The sequence below is a fragment of the Schistocerca americana genome, chromosome 4 (assembly GCF_021461395.2).
Source record: "Schistocerca americana isolate TAMUIC-IGC-003095 chromosome 4, iqSchAmer2.1, whole genome shotgun sequence".
Taxonomy (NCBI): Eukaryota; Metazoa; Arthropoda; class Insecta; order Orthoptera; family Acrididae; genus Schistocerca; species Schistocerca americana.
The window spans coordinates 633,519,706-633,544,445 of record NC_060122.1 but is presented as its reverse complement, the minus strand read 5'-3'; the positions used below and the strand labels follow the sequence as shown (position 1 = coordinate 633,544,445).

Sequence of the window (24,740 nt, the reverse complement as noted above, 5' to 3'; positions counted from 1 at the left end):
TTTTGCATCACCCCGGTTCCAAGAGTTCCAGAACCACTATAGAAAATTGGAATAGAGATCAACATAAACATCATTTCTGCCCTTTTTATTGCTCATGAAAACCACTTATTGCATGTTGTATTACCATATAGTGAGACCTTCAGAGGTGGTAATCCAGATTGCTGTACACACTGGTACCTCTAATACCCAGTAGCACATCCTCTTGCATTGATGCATGCCTGTATTCATCATGTCATACTATCCACAAGTTCATCAAGGCACTGTTGGTCCAGATTGTCCCACTCCTCAACAGCGATTCAGCGTAGATTACTCAGAGTGGTTGGTGGGTTACATCGTCCATAAGCAGCCCTATTCAATATATCCTGGGCATGTCGATAGGGTTCATGTCTGGAGAACATGCTGGAAACTCCAGTCAAGTGATGTCTCGTTATTCTGAAGGAAGTCATTCACAAGATGTGCACAATGGGGATGTGAATTGTCGTCCATGAAGACGAATGTCTTGGCAATATGCTGCTGATATGCTTGCACTGTTGGTTGGAGGTGGCTTTCACGTATCATACAGCTGTTATGGCACCTTCCATGACCACCAGTGGTGTACATTGGTCCCACATAATGCCACCCCAAAACAGCACGGAACCTCCACCTTGCTGCACTCGCAGGACAGTGTGTCTAGGGCATTCAGCCCAACTGGGTTGCCTCCAAATGCATCTGCGACGATTGTCTGGTTGAAGGCATATGCAACACTCATCGGTGAAGAGAACATGATGTCAATCCTGCGTGGTCCATTCAGCATTTTGTTGGGCCCATCTGTACTGCGCTGCATGTTGTTGTGGTTGCAAAGATGGACCTCGCCATGGACATCGGGAGTGAAGTTGCTCATCATGCATCCTATTGCACACCATTTGAGCCATAACATGACATCCTGTGACTGCATGAAACGCATTATTCAACATGGTGGCATTGCTGTCAGAGTTACTCCGAGCCATAATCCATATGTAGTGGTCATTCACTGCAGTAGTAGTCCTTGGGCAGCGTGAGCGAGGCATGTCATCGCCTCTCTGTATCTCCTCCATATCTAAACAATATCACTTTGGTTCACTCCGAGACGCCTGGACACCACTTGTTGAAAGCCCTTACTGGCACAAAGTAACAAAGAGGATGCAATCAAACTGCGGTACTGACCGTCTAGGTATGGGTGAACTACAGACAACATGAGCCATGTACCTCCTTCCTGGTGGAATGACTGGAACTGATTGGCTGTTGGACCCCCTTCATCTAGTAGGTGCTCCTCATGCATGGTTGTTTACACTTTTGGGTGGGTATACTGACATCTCTGAACAGTCAAAAGAGACTATGTCTGTGATAAAATATCCACAGTCAACATCTATCTTCAGGAGTTCTGGGAGCCGGGGTGATGCAAAACTTTTTTTATGTGTGTATATGAATGTAATGGAGTTGATTCTAACCTGGTTTCTTGTTTGTGTTTACTTTTCTCCTCTCCATCCCTAATTTGCTACCCCACTCAGCTCCAACTTACAGAGCAAAATTGCAATTGGGATCATTGTCCTGATGCCTTCTAAGGCAGACACATGAAAATTTCATGACAAACAGGATGCAGCACATTATCCTGGACTGAGGGTAATCTACTGACACCAAAGGAGGTTTGGTTTGACTTGGAGGAATGTAGTAATACCATTGATGTTCAAGTTATACATAATGCTTTGATTGATAGTTGTAGTTGCAATCTCAGGGTTTTCACAAACGATGAACTTATATATGAGCAAATGCAATCCAGTACATATTGTGGTAGTACCTTTTTAGATGTGGACACAATATCAGCCTTGTGCGAAGACTGACAAGTAGCTCTTAATGTAGGGAAACGTTAAATTTTTCACTTCATGAAACATGTGTGATATCCTTTGACTACAGGATTAATTAGTTGCAACTAGTCAGTTATGTCATGCAAATATTTGTGAGTAACAATGTATAGAGATGTGAAGTGGAACAACCATATAGCCTCAGTAATAGGTGAAACAAATGGTAGGCTACAATTCATTGGTAGGATGGTGGGTATCGTTTCTCTACAAATGACTGCATACAAAACATATACATAGCCCATGCTTGCAGGCTGCTCAAGATGGTGGGACCTGTGTCACTGCAGAAACATAGAGTGTATACAAAGAAGAGTAGTAGAAATTTCACAGACTTGTTTGACTTGTGAAAGAGTGCAACAGAAATGGTGTGAAATCTCAGGTGGGAAACACTGAAAGAAAAATATACATACCACAAGAACTGGCTTAGAAAAATTCAGGAATCATATTTCAGGAGATACACTATGGACATTCTTTGGACCTCTATATATCTATCCCATAAAGTGACTGAGCAGATTAAAAATAACCAAATAATAACTTACACACAAGCGAACAAGCACTCATACTTCCTACACTCCATCTGTGAACAGAACAGGAAGAAATCTTAATATGAATGAAAAGCACCCTCTGCCATACACTACAGTGATACACAGTGTGTATGTAAAATATGGAAAATGCAATTTCTCAGCTACAGCAGACCAATGTGTGGTTCACAGAGACTTATAACAGGAAACACACACACTCCTATGGCCACTGTTAAAGATATAGCCACTACTCATATAGAAATAAAAGCAATGGGCTCACAAAAATAATTATCAACCTCACTTTTATCAATGAAGAACCAATAACCAATAGAAGCTGCTAAAATAAAATCATGAAGACTTAATGTTTTACTGTGGGTAACACCTCATGTAAGAAACAAACCCATGTGCAGTCAGGGGCAGCTATTAATTTTGCACCAAAAAGTCAAGTTAATTTCACCTGTAAGAAAGATGACAAGAAGTCTTATCTGGAATACAAAAAGAGTTCTTCTCGACAATTATATTGCTAAGGGCTAAGCAATTACTGGCACATACAACACAAGTGTTCTAGAAAAGGGTGATGAAGGAAAAAAAGTAGCCTCATGTCTGAAGAATTCATCTGCGTACAAGGTGTCCTTTGGCAATGGGAAAGCTGAGGGATTTGAAGCTCAGATTTATCCACCCTATTTACAACATTTGGCTCTACTTTTTTACTACCACTAGCCCCCCCCCCCCCCCTCCACCACACATACATTACCTGTGGTTGGTAAACATTTAGAGGTCAATGTAGAAGACAGAGAAGTCGTGAAAGTAAAGACTCACACTTCGACTTGCAGATGAAGATATCTGACTGCATGGTACACAGCCAGAAGCTCACAGTCATATATTTCGTGTGTGGGAGTAATATGCCAGTGGCTGCCAGGCATTGTTAGAGTGCTGCACCAATAGGTATCTGGCTCATATCCACAACAGTAGTTAGCACTGCATCAAGTTTTGGGGATGCTTAAAGCGCTGCCATTGGCATTGCTCTTCTTTTGTATCCTTGAATGTGGAGCACATATCTTCTGTCCAGTGCACAAGAGACTTCCTGTTTTAACATTAGGAGCTGACAATGTTGCTGTCAAAGGTTCCTGTATCTCTGCTGCATGGGGAAGGCGTCATCTGTAGAAATTAAGTACATACAAGAAATGTTGTAATTCCTTGGCTGTAGGTGGCCTGGGCAGTTGTAGTATTGCTTCTACCTTCTTGGTCAAAGGAAGAAAGCCCACAGCTGAGATTTTATGACCAAGAAGCGTCACTTCTGACTGCCAGAAACACATTTGGCTATGTTCATTATGGCTCCGTATTGTTCTAGTTATCCAAAGACCTCAAGCAGGAGCTGATGTTGTCCAGATTGGTGGAGAACACCAGGGCATCATCAAGGTAAGCAAAGCAAAATGGTAATCTTTGGAGAACAGAATCTATAAATCTCTGCTACATTTGAGCTGCATTGCATAAACCGAAGGTCATAATCATGCTCTCTCATATAAACCAAAAGGTGATATTATGGTGGTTTTGGTACGTCTCCTGCAGCTGCAGATATCAGGGTGTAAGGTTTTTCTCAGTCCAAGATGGTGAAAATGGTGGCACCATGTAGTGTGTAATTAGAGTTCCTGTAATAGTAGTATAGAGTATCTGCCAAAGACTGTTTGATAGTCAAACCATAATAATCACTGCATTGGTGCCAGGTGTCGCCTTTATTTGGCACTAAGTACAATGCCGATGACCAAAGACTTTTGGATGGTCGCATTAATCCTTCCCATAACATCAAATCAAATTCGGCCTTCGCAGTTGCTTAATAGTCTGGAGCCAAAGATTTAGCAAACATCTAGACATAGACACCATGGAGAGTCCATCCATCCATCATGGGGTATTCACCTTGGGGCACCAGGTGGTCTGGTCAAAGTGAGGTAGTCCCTCAGTAATGCAGCGTACTCACCACTTGAAGCCTCCGTCAGCAGGACTGCTGTGCGGGAGTGGAAGCTGGTGACAACAAGGCTAGTGACGTTGTCCACCAAGTGGGCATTCGCCACATTTGGTAGTAGCTGGTAGTGCACCAGGTCTGCTCTACCTCTGTGATGTCCGCAATGATGAAATCCCACACATATGGGTGGTACAGTCCAATACTAAGGTCCAATTGCTGACTGGCATACAAAGCAATTGAAGAGTTGTTAGTAGCTGTTAGGCAAAAAGCAATTGGCACCTGACAATGATGCAGAGACGTACAAGGCAATATACTCAGGTCAGAGCCAGCGTCCACCAGGAATTCTATGCCGGACGCTTAATCAATTAAAAACAGGTGCTTGAAGGATGTTCGGCAATAAGTTGTGCCTACTACTGACTGTCATCGACATTTGGGAGCAAACAAGATGGTGAACACTTCTTCCCCTGATTACCAAACTAGCAATGTTACCAACATACCTGTGTGTTGCTCAATTGAGCTGCATGTCCATCTGCGAGGCAACAATTGCCTTGATCTGCAGTGGCAAGTGGATATCCCATAATGTTCATAGCAAGGTATCCGATACTATGCCCATGTTAACTTTACTGCGCAGATGACACAGTTACTGCAATGGCTTGCTATTGCAGATCTCTTCCTGTGTTAGGACTTGCCTAATGTGATCATGTGATCTTCCTGGGAGGCAGCCGCATGTTGTATCAATTCTGTCTTGAGCACCTTTAGATCACCATTTGTCAGTGCTTATAGGGGAAATGCTGCCCGACAGTTGTCAGATGTGTTCTATATATAGGAGGAAGAAACTCAGGAATGGAATAACAGATTTTATTAATTCCAACACATTAGGCTACTCTCCACTCATAACTCAAGAATAATTGAATTGGAGCATAGCCTCCTTACAGAATCACAGTTTTTAATCAGAAAGGATGTTGAAAATCATCATAGCACGGTATCAGAGTGTAGTCAAAACAGAAAATAAAGTTAAATCTAAGCTAAACATGTGCATGGAGAAACAAATTGCTCATAAAACCCAGCTCTCCTGGTGGCCAGGGTAGAAATACTTGAAAGCAATTCTCTTGCTATACAAACATGATACTGTACCATCACTGCAAAACACAGGACATCCTGCAAAAGATGGAGACTGACGCATAGTGTGCAGCAGCTTCATTCAGATCAGGACAACTAACTTTCTTAGAAGATTTTCATTAAATAACAAAATCTGACATCTTATATTACTATTCATTTCTCGTGGTCAACAAAAGTCATAAAACATAAATGGGAAAAGCAAAAATATCTGATACACATTACAAATATATTCATTTAGCTCTCTGTTTCCAATGTAACAATTACTTCTGTATTCTACCATTAGTTATTAATTTTCATTCCAATAATAAAACAATGGAAAATTCAGGATGGAATGTACAATATTATGAAAAGGAAAATTGCTGCTCGCCACGTAGTGGAGATGCTGAGTCGTAGACAGGCACAACAAAAAGATTCTCACAATTAAAGCTTTCAGCCATTGGCCTTCATTAACAACAGACAACAGACACACATATACACACACACACACACATGCACACACTCATGCAAACACAGCTAGTGCTCATGTTGCAGTCTCAGGCAACTGAAACCTTACAATTGCGTGAGACTGCAGTCATGTGTGTGAGCTGCATTTGAGTGTGTGTGTGTGTGTGTGTGTGTGTGTGTGTGTGTGTGTGTGTGTGTGCATATGTGTGTCTGTCATCTGTTGTTGAGAAAAGTCAATGGCCCAAAGTTTTAATTGTGAGGGTCTTTTTGTTTAGCCTATCTGCGACTCGGTATCTCCGCTGTATGGTGAGTAGCAACTTTCCGTTTCATAATTTTCATTACAATAGCATGACAATAGAGACCATCACATTAACCCCCCTGCCCATCCATACTTTAATCCATAATAAATACAATTTTGCAAAACACTTAATGATATCCACAACATTCTAGGATAAATTGTAATAATTATTGAAATTCAACTAAAATTTATGTAAGAATGAACTGATAAATCCACATAAAGCATGCATGCATGCTTTGTCAATGAAGCAACAATGTGTCATCCACCCTACATGCTCCCAAAAGCCAAGTGCAACCAGGCCTACGAGCACCTGGGTGCAATTCAGTATCAAGATGTCTCTTCATAGCATGTGTGGGCATCGTGAAGTATCTTGTAAACACGGGTTCAGACCTTGCAATATTCCTCTGTCCTATATTAGGAGACAGCAGGGAAGGCTGAGGTACCCTCCCTCACAGGCAGCAAACAATTTTTGCCATTAAAACTTACTGCACATACAACAGCAATTTAGACCTAAGACTACACCATACATATTTGTGGATGTTTTCTGTGGCTGACGAAAATGAGCTGATCCTAGGTGCAGACTTTCTTAGCCACTACAGGTTGCTAGCCAACATAACAAATGGCCAGCTCATTGATGTGACAACAAATTTAAAGACTGTGATACAGCACTGGCAGGCCACATTGTACAGTATACAAACTGTGAAGTGCTCTAGACCATATGATGACATCCTCAAAAAATTCCATGACCTCACTTGCCTGGCTGGTGCACCAAAGGGCATCAATCATTTGGTGGTGCATGACACAATAACCACTTCCTGCCCTCCCACATCATGCCAGCCACGTCAACTCGCACCCAATAGACTTGCAGTAGCAAAGGCAGATTTGAAGGTCACGCTGTGGGAAGGCACAGTTCGACAGTCAAGAAACCCAAGGTCATTGGTGCCACATTTACACCGAAGAAAGACAAGTCATGGTGCCCATGTGGGGAGTGTCATGCTCTTAGCTCACAAACAGTGCCAGACAGATCCAGTCCCACACCTTCAAGACTTTAGCCACACATTGGCAGACTGTGCATTATTTAGCAAGATTGATTGTGCAAAGGCATATACCCAAATTCTGGTGGCACCCAAAGACATTGAGAAAACAGCTATTGTAATGCCCTTTGGGTTTTTGAAAGCCTGTTTGTGACATATGGTCTTTGCACTGCTGCCTATACCTGGCAGCAGTCCCTGGATGGCATATTGTGAGGCTTGCCATTTTGTTTCACATACCTCGATGATGTCCTGGTGCAGTCCAAGTTGCTGAAGATCCATTGCCACCACCTAACTACCATCTTTCAGCACCTCAGTGAAGCTGGCATCATTGTCAGTCCAGTGAAGTGTGCATTCAGTGTGATGAGAAACGAGGTCCATGGCCACTTAATTACCTCCACCAGATTGACACCATAGCTGGACAAAGTGCAAGTGATTCTAAACATGCTGCATCCTCAGATGCACAAGAAATAACTCCGTTACCTTGGCATGTTGAACTTTTACCGCCATGCTCTGCCCAATGCTGCCACCATGCAAGAGCCCATGACTAAGGCACTACACAATCCCATTTCAAAAGGAAAGACCCGTGTGAATTGGACAGACAAGCTGAAGTAGAGATTCATGAACTCAACATGAAATGTCACAGAAGCAACACAGTGTGATCTTAGATGTAGTGGTGAATGCCATCCAGACCGACATCAGCATGGCGTTACAACAGCACCTTGATGGGGGCTGGCAGATGTTCGGTTTTATCTCTAAGAGGCTATCAGAATCGCAATGCACTTGGAATGCTTATGGCCAAGAGTTGCTTGCGTTATATGCAACAGTGAAATACTTCCGCCCATCAGTAGTAGTCTGACAATTCATCATCTTCACTGACCACAAACTGATTACTCATATGTTTCACAACAATCACTCTGTTCACCGTGTCATATCCACCAATGTCACAATTTACTACTGACATCCGCCATATTTCGGGATAGACTACATACTCGCTGATTGTTTGACCTGAGCGTGTGCCATTATATCATCCTTGTGAAAACTTTGAGGACGTTGGCAAAGTACAGGAGAATGATGAAGAACTGCACAGTTTCTGTCGCGCCACCTCCAGCAGCTTGCAACAGAGGTTGGTACCTGTCCCCAGAACTACATGGAAAACTTGGTGTGACATCTCAGCCAGTGCTCACCAACTGTTCCTCCCAGAGAAATTCCGGTGCAGTGCCCTCAACTGTGTGCACGTGCTGTAACACCCTGACACCAACAGGATTTTGATCCTCCTCGCTGTGTGTTTCATCTGGTGCAGGTTTCAGAAGGACTGCTGCAAATGGGCTCGCCCTCGCATGCCATGTCAGCTTCCCAAAGTCAGGAGGCACCTTCCCCAATGCAACATGTCAATTTGAACACGTCTATGTGGGCCTCATTGGCCTGCTCTCTCCCTCTCTTAAGGCACAAGGTATCTTATAAGTATAGTGGACCACTTCACTCACTGGTTGCATCAACACCAATCATAGACTTCACTGCCAAGACCGTTGCCACCACATTCGTTGACACCTAAGTGGCATGCTTTATATGTCCCAGTAATGTGACGACTGACCACATTTGCCAGTTTCACTGCACATTGTTCACACATGTCGCCAGGCAGTGTGGCATCCGATTACACGAGACAACATGTTACCATCCACCGTCAAATGGCATGGTTGAATGGCACCACAAGACTCTGAAAGCTGCCCTAACTTTCCATGACACCTCATGGCCTGAGGCACTCCCACTAATGCTGCTTGGCCTGCAAGTAATGCCAAAGGAGGAGATCGATGTGGCACCTGCCGATCTCATTTATGGACAGCATCTGACAAGACTGGGTGATTTTGTAGAAGTATCACCCCCACATGGAGCCATGGCACCCACTCCGGTAAAATGCCTGCGCACTCAAATGGCTGGTCTCTGAGAGCAAGAGCCGATGCAGTACAGCACTGGGAAGATATTCATGCACACCAACCTGCAGCACTGCATGCGCATCATGTTGCATACCGACACAGAACAGTCACCTCTCTAGCTCTCCTGCTCTGGACAACACCATGTGATCACCTGAAGGAAAAAACGTTGGACATTGAGTGCAACAAGAAACAGTCTACAGTCTCAACCAACCACATCAAGCCAGCTTGCAACTTGTCTGCTCCAGCAGCCACACGCTTTTTAGTCCCCGAGGAAGATCTGACAGCAGATGACACTATTTTAACCAGCAGTCAGACAGATCCTGCACCTGTAGCCACCGGTGATGCACAGCTGCAGCCTGCTGTTATTGTGGCACCACATACACCTTCCACCACACCAACCAGGCAGCCCGTGCTGCCGCCCGGACCCTCACCACAGCTGCCAGTGGACTACAGCACATGCCCTGGCCTCCATGTCTGATTCAAATGTCTGTGCTGTAGATATCCCATCCCCAGCTGAACACACCTTCAGCCGATAGATCCAGCCAAGCTCCAGACAGTGCCTCCCATGTCCTTTGCAGCTCCTGGGCCTGCGTTTGTGTCTCTGTGGTTCTGCCACATTGGGTGTTAAGGCAAGATTGGTGTTTGTTCCAGCTACTGTATTTTCATTGCCATTGAGCTCCACACATTGCCCTCTGTGCCACCGGACTTGTCCTTAGCAGCTCTAGGACCCACGTTGAAGTCGTGAAGACACCATACTCGTGTACACTCTCCGGGTCTGTGTTGCCTCGAGTTTTGAGGCTGGATCAAGCAATGCACTGTGCTCCCGCAACTGAGTCAGTTGATGAACTTGTGGGACATGCCACATGTGAACACCTGGACTTGTCATCCTTGATGTCACTCTGAAGAATTTAAAAAGTGAAATTTGTTCTACTGTAGTGCATTAACTGTAGCACTGGTGAACACTCCACGTCGTTATTAAGATATCAGTGCATTGGCCTTTGAGACATCTTCCCAACTGACTTGCAACCACACGCATACACCACACTTTGCTACAGAAAGTTTCTAGCCAACACATGCTACTGGCACTGTCACTAGCCGACTGTGCAAGGACACGCCCAACAACGCCAGTCCGGCATGCTGACTTCATGGACCACCAGCCCTCCACTGCTGACCAGCCCAGCGCAGCTGCGCCCACACTGTCACCATGCAACATGCAAACTTAAACAAATGCAGGCCACGGAGCAATCGGCATTTTTTTTTTTTTGCAGCTATGGAACGCTGCTCCCTGAGAGAAACGCATGAAGGGCAGAGCTGCAGCACAGCTGACACAACTAAACGGTGCCAGGCATTCGCATGGCCCACACATGCAGCTTTCCTGCTACACCAGATTTTGGCAGTGGTGCATCATGCACAGGCCCATGTGGGACAAAGCAGGCAGGCAGTGCGAGCTGGTAAAGACGATGCAACTCATGTCTCCAACCTTTCTCGTCATCTCCGACCTTTCTCGCCATAAACCAAGCCAAGTTAACACGATCCCTCACAACCGTCTATGTGAAATCTTGCACATTTTCTCGTTTCACGACGTGCATCAATTCATTTTGTAGAGCTTTTTCTCCCACCTGTGATAGTCATGACGATCCATGGGTCACATCAAAAACTGGATTTTCGAGAGGGAACATTTGTTTTGCGTGGTCCACATGGTCGCGCCACAGCTCATCACCAGAGTGTATACCCCACCAAGATCGGTCATTGAACCATACTGCCAGTACAATGGGTCTGTATGTATGGACATTAATGATAAACATTGTTTGTACTATCTTGTAAAGTATTGAAAAATAAATGTGTGTCACTGACAGAAACGATTCCCACCATTTCCTATCACCAAGTCTCACCCTTGATCATAGTGCTCGGGTACAGCAATTGCTGCATGGTTATGACTGTAAGCAGTGACAACCAAGTCCACAGTTCAATATTTATTTGAATAGAGCTTTTTAACAGTGTTAACAATAATGCTACCTTTGCACAAAAGGCATCTTTTGAAGATTTGTTGTTGTGTTTTGGGTTGCATAATACCACAAATTGTCAAAACTATTTTGAAAATTTTAATTGTGTCCATCAGCACTACTTTCAGTTTCACTTCCTGAAAGTAATCATTTGCCATGCATTCTGTCTCCTTGTAGTTGTAAAATTTTCTCAGGAGACTTCTCCTTTTCATAGAACTTAATTCTTTGTGTATACATGTGTTAAAACTAAATCCACAGATTTTCATCTTATGGTGGGGTGTTATTTCAGAACAAGCAACTGTGTGACGTACAGGTGTGGGATAGACCATGGCTGCCTGAACGTGAAGTTACAGAACTAAATTGCACTGCAATAAATGCAAGGCGGAAAAGAGAGGTGAGTGAATGTTCTGAAGAATGAGTTATTAAACTTTTTTAGACAGTTATGTTACCTAGTAGCAGTGAGTATAAGAGGATTGTTCTTTGCCTCACAATATTTACATATTTACTGAAGTATAAGATGATCTTGGGTATGAGGTGACCCCCCCCCCTCCCCCCCCCCCCGTTTTCTTAAGAGGCTCATTGAAAAAATTTATTTTTGTTTTATTCTGACTAATCAAAATTACAACTGTTTTACTGATGTAAAGTATCTGCCAAAAGGTTAACATATATCTATTCTAAACTTGTTCCATGTATTGTCTATATTTTGAAAATACTACAAGAAATAAAATAAACAGAAGGATTGGTTTACATTAATTTTCAGGCCATTTTGTTTTCTACTTTTTTTCTTACTAACCCTGTAGTCTGTAGTATGTCTCTTCCATCCAAAAATATCAACAGCTTGCTACCCTCTCATTGGCTATGTAGAACCAGCTGGCACTCTCCCTTTAATTCCAGTCATATGTCATGGTGAGTGTCAACAACATTGTAGCGAGACACACATAAGTACACCTCTGGCCCCTATCTACACTTTTACCATCCTCTGCAGAAATGGATACTGTTGTTGAGCATTTGTCTAATTTTAAAGTCAGTTTGATTCAGATTACAGGTAGATTCAGGCAAACTGCTGTTTAAATGTGGTAGATGTTCATAAAAAGCCAAAGTAGGTTGTATAGATTCTCATTGTTGGCAACATGAGGAAATTTGCCACTCACTCATCATTCCCCTCACCGCAATCTTCAAAGCTCACAGCTGAGCTGGTGTCACTGTTCCTCTTCCAACCCTCACTTTGAGCAACTGTGAAAAAAGACTGCAATATCTTCTAAAGTGCAGGTCATATGTAACAACACCAACTAATATATGAAAGAAAGATTGCAGTTACAATTCTGTCCCATTCTCAGACTTCTGCTCGTCCCACGATCCATAGTGATGTCTGTTGTTACTATCCCCATGATGGGTCTTGCCGCTGTAATTTATTCTAGCGATAAGAATTACAGTCAGTTTAGTATAATTTAATTCCTTTGTTAGATATTTCATTTTGGATTAATTTTTCTTCTTGTTTCAACTGAATGTCACAATCATCTTCTAAAGATGATTAAAAGCTGGTAACACTTTTACCCTGTATTCTAATACATGAACAGTGACCAAATTTGTAATTTGCAACCCACTTAGTAAATCATTACAGTCTCCCATAACCAAATAAAATACTGGTCTGGTTTCTGGATCAATGTTTTTTGAAGAACAACATTTCCGTTTTTGAATGTTACCTTTACTTAAAAATCGGCATTAATGTTTGTATACCTAGTCCAAATGTGTTTGACAATGTTTATTGCAAACCTGTTCAAATACGATACAAGTTTGTACAATGGTAGAATTTAATGCTATTTCTTTCTGTGTTTCACAAAATCGTCACATTTTAATCCAAGCAATAAGCTGTTGCAGTGTCCAGTTCATAGGTTCTTGCATATCTCTTGCACTAGTGTCATGTAAGTCAATGTCACATAATCATTCAAGCAATGTTGATACTGTATCAAACAGTTCAACATATTAGGAAAACTTAAGCCTTTTTCGATGCAAATATCAATTGCCGAGCCTTACCTTCCTAAATTTTTTAAAATAAATCTCCACGACTTCAATAGCCAAAGCTTCATCTCTAAATGTAAGATGATGTCTATAAATGTAAGACTATTCTATACAATCTACCATCTCAGGCTTATGTGTCTGTTGTCAGTAGTTTGATAACTGTAATTTGGGAAAAATAGAAATATATATTCTGCATGTAAACTGTTATGTAGACACTTGTGGGAGGCCTTGCAGATGCACATTTATTTATTTATTAACAGTACTATGAGAAGGGGAGTTACTACTCACCATATAGCGGAAATGCTGAGTTGCAGATAGGCACAACAAAGAGACTCTCACAATTAAAGCTTTCAGCCATTAAGGACTTCGTCAACAATAGATGCACGCACATGCACACACACACACACACACACACACACACACACACACACTCAAGCAAATACAACTCTCGCACACAATTGCAATCTCAGGTAACTGAAACCACACTGCAAGCAGCAGCACCAGTGCATGATGGAGTGGTGACGGGGTTGGGGTAAGGAGGAGGCTGGGATGGGGAGGGGTTGTATGGTGGGGGTGGCAGACAGTGAAGTGCTGCATGTTAGACAGAGGACATGGGAGAGGTTGGCGAGGGGGGGGAGTAGTGAATAAGGAAAGAAATAAAAAGACTGGGTGTGGTGGTGGAAAGACGGCTGTGTAGTGCTCGGATGGGAACAGGGAAGGGGCTGGGTGGGTGAGGACAGTGACTAATGAAGGTAGGATGTATTGCAGGGAAATTTATCACCTGTGCAGTTTAGAAAAGGTGGTGTTGGTGGGGAGCATCCATAGGGAACAGGCAGTGAAGCAGTAATTGAAATGAAGGATATCATATTTGGCAGAGTGTTCAGCAACAGGGTGGTCCACTTGTTTCTTGGCCACATTTTGTCATGGCTATTCTTGTGGACTGAGAGCTTGTTAGTTGTCACGCCTACATAGAATGTAGCACAGTGCTTGCAGCTTAGCTTGTAGACAACGTGACTGGTTTCACGGGAATTATTTATTTATTTGGTTATTTATCTATATGTGCTATAAATGTACGTATGTATTTCTTCAAACTATGTTTTAAGCTAAGTAAGAGGTTTAATGTTGCGTCGCGTGTCCCCGAAGCCAAACTAATATACCAGTACTATTCGGCTTGTCCAAACCCCTTAATTTTTCTGTTAGTAGACGTATTGCAGGTTTCAGCTATGTTACAAACAGAAAAAGAGTGCGATAAACACAGAAGTTACAATGTTAGTGGATATTTCTTCGTTTATCGTCAAGTGCATCCCTAAGGTTATTTCAGATAGAAAATTTTGGCCTCCGAGAGGAGGTCACAAAACTTCATTGAACTCTTTCCCCCCATCCATCCTACTGCTCGACTCACGCACCTTTCGACTTCAGTCGGTTAGGCCCAATGAAAAATGCTGTCCATGGGAAGCAGTACATGAATGATTTGGAGACTATTGGTGCAACAAGACGGTATGTCCAGCATCATCCAGTAGCGTGATACCATGCGGGGATACAAGCCCTCTCAGTAAAGTGGCTCAAGGCAATCAAATTGAATGGAGACTACGTTTAAAAATAGGGTTGGAGCCAAAAGAGTGGGGAATAATATGTTATATTGGAATCATGAATGAAACGAACCTGCTTTCAGAAAAAAAAATTGTTGCATTACTTATTGAATGTCCCTCATATACAGGATGGCCGCTATCGACAGGGGATCTAAAGTTGATTCCGTATTTCTAGATTTCCAGAAAGCTTTTGACACCGTTCCTCACAAGCGACTTCTAATCAAGCTGCGGGCCTATGGGGTATCGTCTCAGTTGTGCGACTAGATTCGTGATTTCCTGTCAGGAAGGTTGCAGTTCGTAGTAATAGACGGCAAATCATCGAGTAAAACTGAAGTGATATCAGGTGTTCACCAGGGAAGCGTCCTGGGACCTCGGCTGTTCCTGATCTATCTGAGCAGTTCTCTTAGGTTGTTCGCAGATGATGCTCTAATTAACCGTCTAGTAAGGTCATCCGAAGACCAGTATCAGCTGCAAAGCGATTTAGAAAAGATTGCTGTATGGTGTGGCAGGTGGCAGTTGACGCTAAATAACGAAAAGTGTGAGGTGATCCACATGAGCTCCAAAAGAAATCCGTTGGAATTCGATTACTCGATAAATAGTACAATTCTCAAGGCTCTCAATTCAACTAAGTACCTGGGTGTTAAAATTACGAACAACTTCAGTTGGAAAGACCACATAGATAATATTGTGGGGAAGGCGAGCCAAAGATTGCGTTTCATTGGCAGGACACTTAGAATATGCAACAAGTTCACTAAAGAGACAGCTTACACTACACTCGTTCGTCCTCTGTTAGAATATTGCTGCGCGGTGTGGGATCCTTACCAGGTGGGAATGACGGAAGACATCGAAAGGGTGCAAAAAAGAGCAGCTCGTTTTGTATTATCACGTAATAGTGGAGAGAGTGTGGCAGATATGATACGCGAGTTGGGATGGAAGTCATTAAAGCAAAGACGTTTTTCGTCGCGGCGAGATCTATTTACGAAATTTCAGTCACCAGCTTTCTCTTCCGAATGTGAAAATATTTTGTTGAGCCCAACCTACATAGGTAGGAATGATCATAAAAATAAAATAAGAGAAATCATAGCTCGAACAGAAAGGTTTAGGTGTTCGTTTTTCCCGCACGCTGTTCGGGAGTGGAATGGTAGAGAGATAGTATGATTGTGGTTCGATGAACTCTCTGTCAAGCACTTAAATGTGGATTGCAGAGTAATCATGTAGATGTAGATAAATGCGGCCAAACTGGAGGAAACGACAGCTGAGAGGATAAGAAGCAAAAACAGGTCATATGGGTGTACAGTTACAAACGTGTTCCAAGGAGGTGCAGCTACTAGAAACAGGAGGTAAAAGATCTCTGACAGTAACCCCAGTACCAGCAACAGGCAGATGGTCCACTAGCCTAAAGTAAACCAGAAAACTGTGTGCAACATTCTGCATGAGAACTACCAGTATCTGTGCCACTTACAACACGTGCATGGTTGATTAACTACGAACTTGTCTTCACGGCGATGGTTTTGTTGCTGGTTCGTCGCACAGACCACGACCGTGCTTGAATGTCTATCATTTATCTTACTCACAAATGAAACTACCTTTGTGGGGGGAACAGTATCATCAATCTTCACAACGCCCACCTAAGGGCTATTAACAATCCCCATAATATGATGGTAGCGAATCATCAGCACGAGCCCTAACGTGGATTACTGGCGACTGCCTCCTGCGACCAGCATTCCTTCCACAACACGTCACAGCCGAGGCATATCTTCGCTTCCTGTTGATGACCCTGTCTCTCCTGCTGAAAGACGTGCCTTTGGTGGTATGAAGGGTACAGTGGCTGTTACAAGATGGTGCTCCAACTCACTACCCTCTTGAGTGCGGAGCTGAAACACTGTTTCAGGCACAACAGTCCCATTTCCTGGTGTGTTCCCATGTGTCCTTTCAATCATTAGAACCTACACAGTCAAAGCACTCTTATCTCTGTCTTCAAGAGAGTACCTCCCGTGGAATGAATTTCCAACCATATGTCCATGTGACCTTGAATGCTCCGTATCTCTCAAGGAACGTTTCCTGCAGTTTTTCGCCATTTACCAAAACCACCCTCCACAGATAAAGCTGTCTGAAAAGTTGTTCATAATACACTCTAAAAGACAAAAAAGCAACGTCGCACCACAAAGGACTTATCCGTATTGGGTAGATATCGTCAGATATGATGTACATGTACAGACAAACTAATGATTACAAATTCAGAAAAATTTGGTGATTTATTCAAGAGAACGGATTTCACAAATTGAGCACGTCAATAAAGCGTTGCTTCACCTCTGACCCTTCTGCAAGTAGTCGTTCAGCTTGGTATCGATTGACAGAATTGTTGGATGTCCTGCTGAGGGTTAGAGTGACAAATTCTGTACAACTGGCGAGTTAGATCGTCAAAATCACGAGATGTTTGGAGGGCCCTGCCCATTGTGCTCCAAACATTCGCAATTGGGGAGAGGTCTGGCCACCTTGCTGGCCACAGTAGGGTTTGGCAAACACGAAGACAATCAGCAGAAACTGTCGCCGTGTGCAGGTGAACGCTGTCTTGCTCAAGTGTAAGCCCAGGATGGCTTGCCACGAAGGGCAACAAAACAGGGTGTAGAACATTATTGACGTACTGCTTTACTGTAAGTGTGCAGCAGATCACAACCATAGATGTCCTGCTATGAAAAGAAATGGCACCCCAGACCATCTCGCCTGCTTATCGGGCCGTATGGCGGGCGACCGACAGGTTGGTATCCCACTGCTGTCCAGGGCGTCTCCAGACACGTCTTCACTGGTTCCTGGGGCTCATTTCAAAGCGGGAATTATCGCTGAAGACAACTCTACTCCAGTCAATCATACTCCAGGCCGAAGATGTGGCTGGAGACGTCCCAGACAGCGGTGGCTACCAACCTGAATGTTGCCCCCCTTATGGCCCAACAACCAGGTATGATGGTCAGCGGTGCAATTTCTTTTCACAGCAGAACCCCTTTGTTTGTCTACCACAGCTCCCTTACAGCATAGCGGTACGTCGATGGTAATGTACGGCCCATTTCCTTGCCCTTCATGGCAAGCCATCCTGGGCTTGCATTTCAGCAAGATAATGCCTGCCTGCACACGTCGAAAGTTACTTCTGCTTGTCTTCATACTTGCCAAACTCTACCTTGGCCAGTAAGGTCGCCAGATCTCTCCCCAACTGAGAACCTTTGGAGCATTATGGTCAGGGCCCTCCAAACAGCTCTGGATTTTCATAATGTAACATGCCATTTGGACAGAATTTAGCTTGATATCCCTCAGGAGGAGATCCAACAATTCCATAATTGCATAAGGGCCAGTGGTGGGCCAAGGCGCTACTTCTTGCTCAATTTGCGAACCTCTTTCTCTTGAATAAATCATCCAGTTTTTCTGACAGTGTGATAGTTTGTCTGCTCATGTACAGTCGTGGACGAAACGAGCGAAGCCAGCCGGAGTGGCCGTGCGGTTCTCGGCGCTACAGTCTGGAGCCGAGCGTCCGCTACGGTCGCAGGTTCGAATCCTGCCTCGGGCATGGATGTGTGTGATGTCCTTAGGTTAGTTAGGTTTAATTAGTTCTAAGTTCTAGGCGACTGATGACCTTAGAAGTTAAGTCGCATAGTGCTCAGAGCCATTTGAACCATTTTTGAAACGAGCGAGACCCCTCGCCTTTTCGTTATGCTGATCTGCACAGCTTTAAAGTCTGCTACACAGCATAACAGACAAGGTGATGAAGTGCTACCAACATACTACGCACAGGTGTGAAATTGGGAAACTATCCGAACTTTGTCAGACTGTTTTCAATCATGAGTAAGACTATATTAATGCTGATTAGTGTGTTATACACAACACGTAAATATAGGATATGAATGAAAGAAGAAACGCTAATTAGTATGAACTGTAGTAATAAAAATTAATTTCAGCTTACTGAGATAACGTAACTGTTTTAGTAAGACAAAGTACCCCAGATCTTTACGAATTAGCAAAATATTATGTGCATTCGGTCGCGAAACGGTCTGTGTCAACATTCAGACCAGTCATACTCGATTACCGTTCCTGACCTACCATGAAAGTGTGGAAATTTAGCAATGCGTGAAGATTCGTAACGAAATTCAGCTAAAAATTATTCAGTGCCTCACTTAAGTCAATTCAATTATTGACTGAAGCGGGAAAAGTAGGCAGTAACAAGTATGAAATTCTACAAGAGTTTCGTATTGACATCCACAGGGCGCTGGTACAGAATAAATATAGCAATAAAACGTATTGGAGGCGCGAGAATTTCTTAAAATTGCTTTACTGCCTCCATCGAAAACGAACCAGACATTTTAGCGTGTAAGGATTCAATTGAAGCGGTGTCTCAGCTGCTAAAAAGTATCTACACTATAGCGACTGCGCATTGAAATCTTTGACCGTCGATTTCCCAGAAGCGGTCGAGCTTATGCTGATTAGCCAAAACACGTGTTCGCTCATTTTTGTCTACTCTTTCGCTGAGCGAAGCTTCAGCAACATCGTGGTATGACACTTGGCGGGTTCCCTCGTAAGTGGCGTGCGTTGCGATTCAGTAGACAGAGTACGTCCACTTTCCTCGACTACTCATTGACACGTTTGGAAATTTTCGTCCTAGTAGTGGCAGTTTGCATTGTGAGGGCTGGTTTTTCTGATAACGATCTACTAATGGACTTTGCTCCTAATTTACGTAACGGTCTAGTAGACCTACTGCAACGACATGAACCGGAAATGTTTGTTTATTTGGATAGCCGTTTCTTAGTTGCCATATTTCGTTATAATATTTTCCTTTGTTTCAAAACGGCAAGTTTAGACAGTGTGCGATTTGTGCTTTTACCAGTGGGGGGGGATGTCTTAGGGGTTAGTATAATTATATATGTTACTAGCTTGGACCGTGGCGTTACCCATGGTTAAACAGTTATTTATAAATAGGTGTTAATGCCGAAACTCACTATTCACGCGTATGCACTATCGGAAAAGCCATCCCTTGTTATATCTTTAAAAGTACATTATAGTTAAAGCTTATTTACAAAATCATCTTCGGAAATGTATACGAGGGGAATTCAAAAAGTAAAGGCACATTTGTGAAAAGCTGTACTTATTCTGATGATAGAAAACTGAAACATGCGTTATTTTTCTACGTAACCTCCCTGGACTTCAATGCAGTTTTCCCGACGTTTTACGAGTTTTTTTATTTCATCAGAAAATACGTTTATCGGTGGCATCTGTAACCAATTTTGCACCGCATGACGTGTTCATCACTTTCAAATCTTCTTCCCTGTAGTGCTTCCGTTAAGGGTCCAAACATGTGAAAATCGCTTGGAGCCAGGTCTGGACTGTATGGTGGATGTTCCAGAACCTCGAATCTCAATTCCTGCTGTCCGTTTGGGAGAATGTGGGCGAGCGTTATCTTGTTGCAGGATGACACCTCTACACAGTTTTCCACGACGTTTGGATCTGATTGCAGGTTTTAGTTTCGTACGTAACACATCACATCCATCATACAATACAGACCTGGCTTTAAAGCCTCGTTTCGCTGGGGCGACGTCTTGCAACATTGTGGCATGCTACGGAAATGTGGCGTGCGTCGTCTTGTCATTTAGTTCTAGATGTTTTGAAATGCTTAACTACTACATATAACTTTTTCAAAATTAATAAGCAAACACATTAATAGTAAACTTCCAGAGTTCGGCTCCACAAATTTAAATTATATGTAGAAGTTTTACTCCAGTGCTTGGGAAATAAACATCCCAGGTTGGGATGCATAAACTAAAACCAGAGAAGGGGATGGTCTGATGCAGAGAGGGTTTGGGGGGGGGGGATGGAGGGGATTTCCCCCCCCCCCCCCCAAACCCTCTCTGCAAATCGCACACTGAGTTTAGATGACCACTGCAACTTGGTGACATCAGTAACAATTTAATACTTTGAAACAGTTACGTGTGGTGTACGAGGAGTGTACTCTGTTGAATGAGGAATACATTAAACACAAAAGCTGCGTCCAGTAATAATAATTAACTTTCGGTTACAGGACAAAGCACAAGTCGAAATATTGTATATTCATCTCAGTACCCAGTAAAACTTAAACTGGAACGATTGCCAACATACTTTTGTGGGGAAGGCCAACGAAAGACTGCGTTTTATTCACCGTACGCTAAGAATACGCAACAGGTCTAGTGAAATCGCTGCCTACACTACGTTTGTCCGTCCACTGCTATGCTATTCCCGCGCGGTATCGGATCCTTGACAGACGTAATTGACGATGCACGCCAAAAACGTCCAAAGAACGGTAGCACGATTTGTAATGTCACGAAATAGGGGAGAGAGAGTCCCAGATTTGATAAGCGAGTTGGGGTGACATCCATGAAAACAAAAGCGTTTTTCGTTGCAGCGAGATCTTTGAACGAAATTTCAATCACCAACATGTGTTCTGAATGTTAAAACATTATTTCCTCGGGAACTTACACAGGAAGAAATGACCATAGTAATAATGTAATTCAGGGCTCGTAAGAAAAGATTTAAGTGGTCCATTTACCGCACGCAGTTAAAGAGTGGTACGGTAGAGAAATAGTCCGAAGGTGGTTCGATGAAACATCTGCCAGGCACGTAAATCTGGATTGCAAAGAAATCCAGTGGATGTAGTCATGTAGATGTAACAACGAAATTATGTCGTAATATGCTACATGTGAATTACATTTGATTTGAACATCAAGTTGTTTGCTGTTTATTTATTTTTTGTTCATTATTTTCAGCCATAGACAACACCTAGGTGCGTTAAATTGATACTGAAATAAAATGTCATGCATGGACCAATAACAATAAATTAATTAGTACTTGTACTGCAGTATCTGCCAGTGTCTTCAGGAGTGGATATCGGATACGACGTTCCTAGGGTGTTTATAAGTGGATATTGCAGACGACTTCGAACAAAATTTGAATGTAGCTTCGTAAATGTTCTTTGAGCAAACGATCTGAGTTGCTGGCGAATACAGTTTATCCTCACTAGACAGTATATATTATCATTATACATAAGGTGAAAAAGGTTTCGCCGGGTGCGGTGGCCGAGCGGTTCTAGGCACTTCAGTCACGAAGCTCGCGGCTGCTTCAGTCGCAGGTTGGAATCCTACCTCGGGCTTGGATGTGTGTGATGTCTTTAGGTTAGGTAGGTTGAAGTAGTTCTAGCTCTAGGGGACTGATGAACTAAGCAGTTTGGTAGCATAGTTCTTAAAGCCATTTTTTGACCTTTCCCGTGAGTTTCTTTACATAAACGGCCGTATCTTTAGATTGCGTTGACATGGAAGCTCACTGTTTTACACCACCAAGGGACCGTATACCGCAGGAAGTGCGAAACATTTCCTCTTATTATGTCTACCCGTACTCGAGGTAAACGGGTTTTAAGGGTTGGGTAGACAGATAGGCGGTCAAGAAAGTGAGACAAGTAGGGTTCCATTTTTACCGATTCCTAACAACGAAAATGTCTACCACAGTTACTGACGATGGGGGCCGCATAAATAATTCCCCCTACTTTTTATTCAAATGTTCTAGCTACAGTCGATACATCAGCATATTAATCGTAGCTACGCTATAGATCCAAATCACGTTTACAGGAATGCAAATAAAATCCATTTGCCTATACACACGGTAATTCAGATCCCAGTATTAATGCCACCGCGTTTTAGAAGTGCGATCATTCCCATTGCTAGCTAGCTTAAGACACACTTCGGCTAATGAACGTTTTCTGGCTGAGGCGAGTCTAATTGAGAATTCGAAACATTGTAGAATACGTTTGACAGCTATGTCGCCGTTTATTTCCTGGGATGGTGCAGAATTATCCTACTAAATTTACTCGCTAATAACAGTATTTTGTTATTTCGATAAACATTCCGAATGATTGTCACGTAAGCGGTGTCATAAAGGCAGAAAATTCATGTTTTTGAGTCCAGAAAGCTCTATGCAACAGAAACTGCAGATCATTTTGCCATTTTCAATGAGAAATTGTCGGCTTATTCATGTCTGGGGTAATAATAGAGGGCTGTTTGCCTGGGTTGTCTGCTAGAGTAGTGAAAGGTGTTTGCTACTGCAAGGGAGGTCTGGTTTGTTTTCCGTTTTAATTTCGATGGAGGCAGATAGTAAAGCAATTTTTAGAAATTATCGCACCCCCAATACGTTTTATTGTTACCTTTATTCTGTACTGGCACCCTGTGGAAGTCAATATGAAACTCTTGTAGAATTTCATACTTGTTACTGCCTACTTTCTCGGTTTCAGTCAATAATTGAATTGACTTAAGTGTGACACTGAATGATTTTTAGCTGATTTTCGTTATGAATATTCACGCGTTGCTAAATTTCCACAATTTCATGGTAGGTCAGCAACGGTAATCCAGTATGACTGGTCTGAACGTTGACACTGACCGTTTCGCGGCCGAATGCGCATAATATTTTGCCAATTCCTAACGATCTGGAGTACTTTGTCTTACTAAAACAGTTATATTTATCTCGATAAGCTGACATTAATTTTTATTAGTTCAGTTCACACTAATTAGCGTTTCTTCTTTCATTTATATCTTATATTTACGTATTGTGTTTAACACACTAATCAGTGTTTATATAGTCTTACATTGATTGAAAACAGTTTGACAAGGTTTGGATAGTTTTTCAGTTTCACGCCTGTTTGTAGTATGTTGATAGCACTTCGTCGCTTTGCCTGTTACGCTGTGCAGCAGACTTTAAAGCTGTGCGGATCAGCATAACGAAAAGGCGAGGGGTCTCGCTCGTTTTGTCCATACCTGTACATCATATCTGCTGACTTCCGTCCCATTCGGATAATTCCTTCGTGGTGTGTCATTTCTTTTGTCGTATAGTGTACCATTAAAGAAGGAAGATTAGGTTTTAACGTCTCGTCGACGTCGAAGCTACTAGAGAGGGCGCACAAGCTCTAATTGTTTCGAGGATGGGAAGGTAATCGGCTGTGCTCATTCAAAGGATCCTTACTGATATTTGTCTGGAGCGAATTCGAAAATAACGGAAAACGTAAATCTTGAGGCCGGGCGCGGGTTATAGGCATCGTCTTGCTGAATACGAGTGTACTAACAACAGTGCCACCTCGCTCGGTAATATTACTAACCCAAGATCCAGTTCATTTCGTGTCAGCTTAAAAGAAAGGAAAATATTTACTTCTTCTTTCGTGCATTTGTTTGCAACAGATATTGACTGTACACTCTCTTGTCTTCTTGTCTCCGCAGCAATCTTTGCTGCGATGGCTTTCCTGTACGGGAAATTTCTTCGCAAAATATTTGTCCCAACCAAGACGTATTCCTCATTCTTATCATTTTTATTGTAGTTTTCTTTCCCCTACTATTCTTAAAAGTGCCTCTCGATTTCTCATTCTGTTAGTCCATTTCATTTCGGGTATTTTTTACGACTGCGACGTTAAAAAACCATCCTAGTATTTTTTCCTCCATCTTTTTGACATCCATTATTCACTGCCATATAATACTACATTCCAGACAAAATACTTGTCGAATCTCGTTATTAGTTCTGACGGAATTCTTTTTGCTGTCAGAAAAATAAATATTTACCAGTCGCTTGCGTGGGAACAGAACGAAAAGGTTGGTTTCACTGCGTACAGAGCACAATCTCCAAACTTTCCATCGTTCCAGATGACCGAGTGACACGAAAAATTCTGCTACGCCCGAGTTACCTTGCGGTCCACTCATGTTAAATTTTCCATCGTTATAGATGATCGAATGTTACGGAAAGTATCGCTACTCCGGTTCTATCTTTTTTTTTTTTTAGTATGATCCACTCGTTTTAGAACTGGCCCTGGTATAACCTCTGGCCGTGCCTGATTTCCTCTGATAAGCGACCACGACCTCTGGCTGCATGATGTGCGTTTCTTTTTTTGGAGATAATGTGGACCAGCGC

General features: G+C 42.8%; 1 protein-coding gene across 1 annotated transcript in view; it reads left to right on the top strand.

Annotated features, from left to right (window-relative positions):
* Positions 1 to 24,740, top strand: part of LOC124614070 — a 256,459-nt gene that overhangs the window by 89,230 nt on the left and 142,489 nt on the right. The window contains exon 4 of the mRNA XM_047142906.1: positions 11,474 to 11,578. Within this exon, the coding sequence (XP_046998862.1) occupies positions 11,474 to 11,578 (105 nt within the window). The remainder of the gene's footprint in view (positions 1 to 11,473; positions 11,579 to 24,740) is intronic.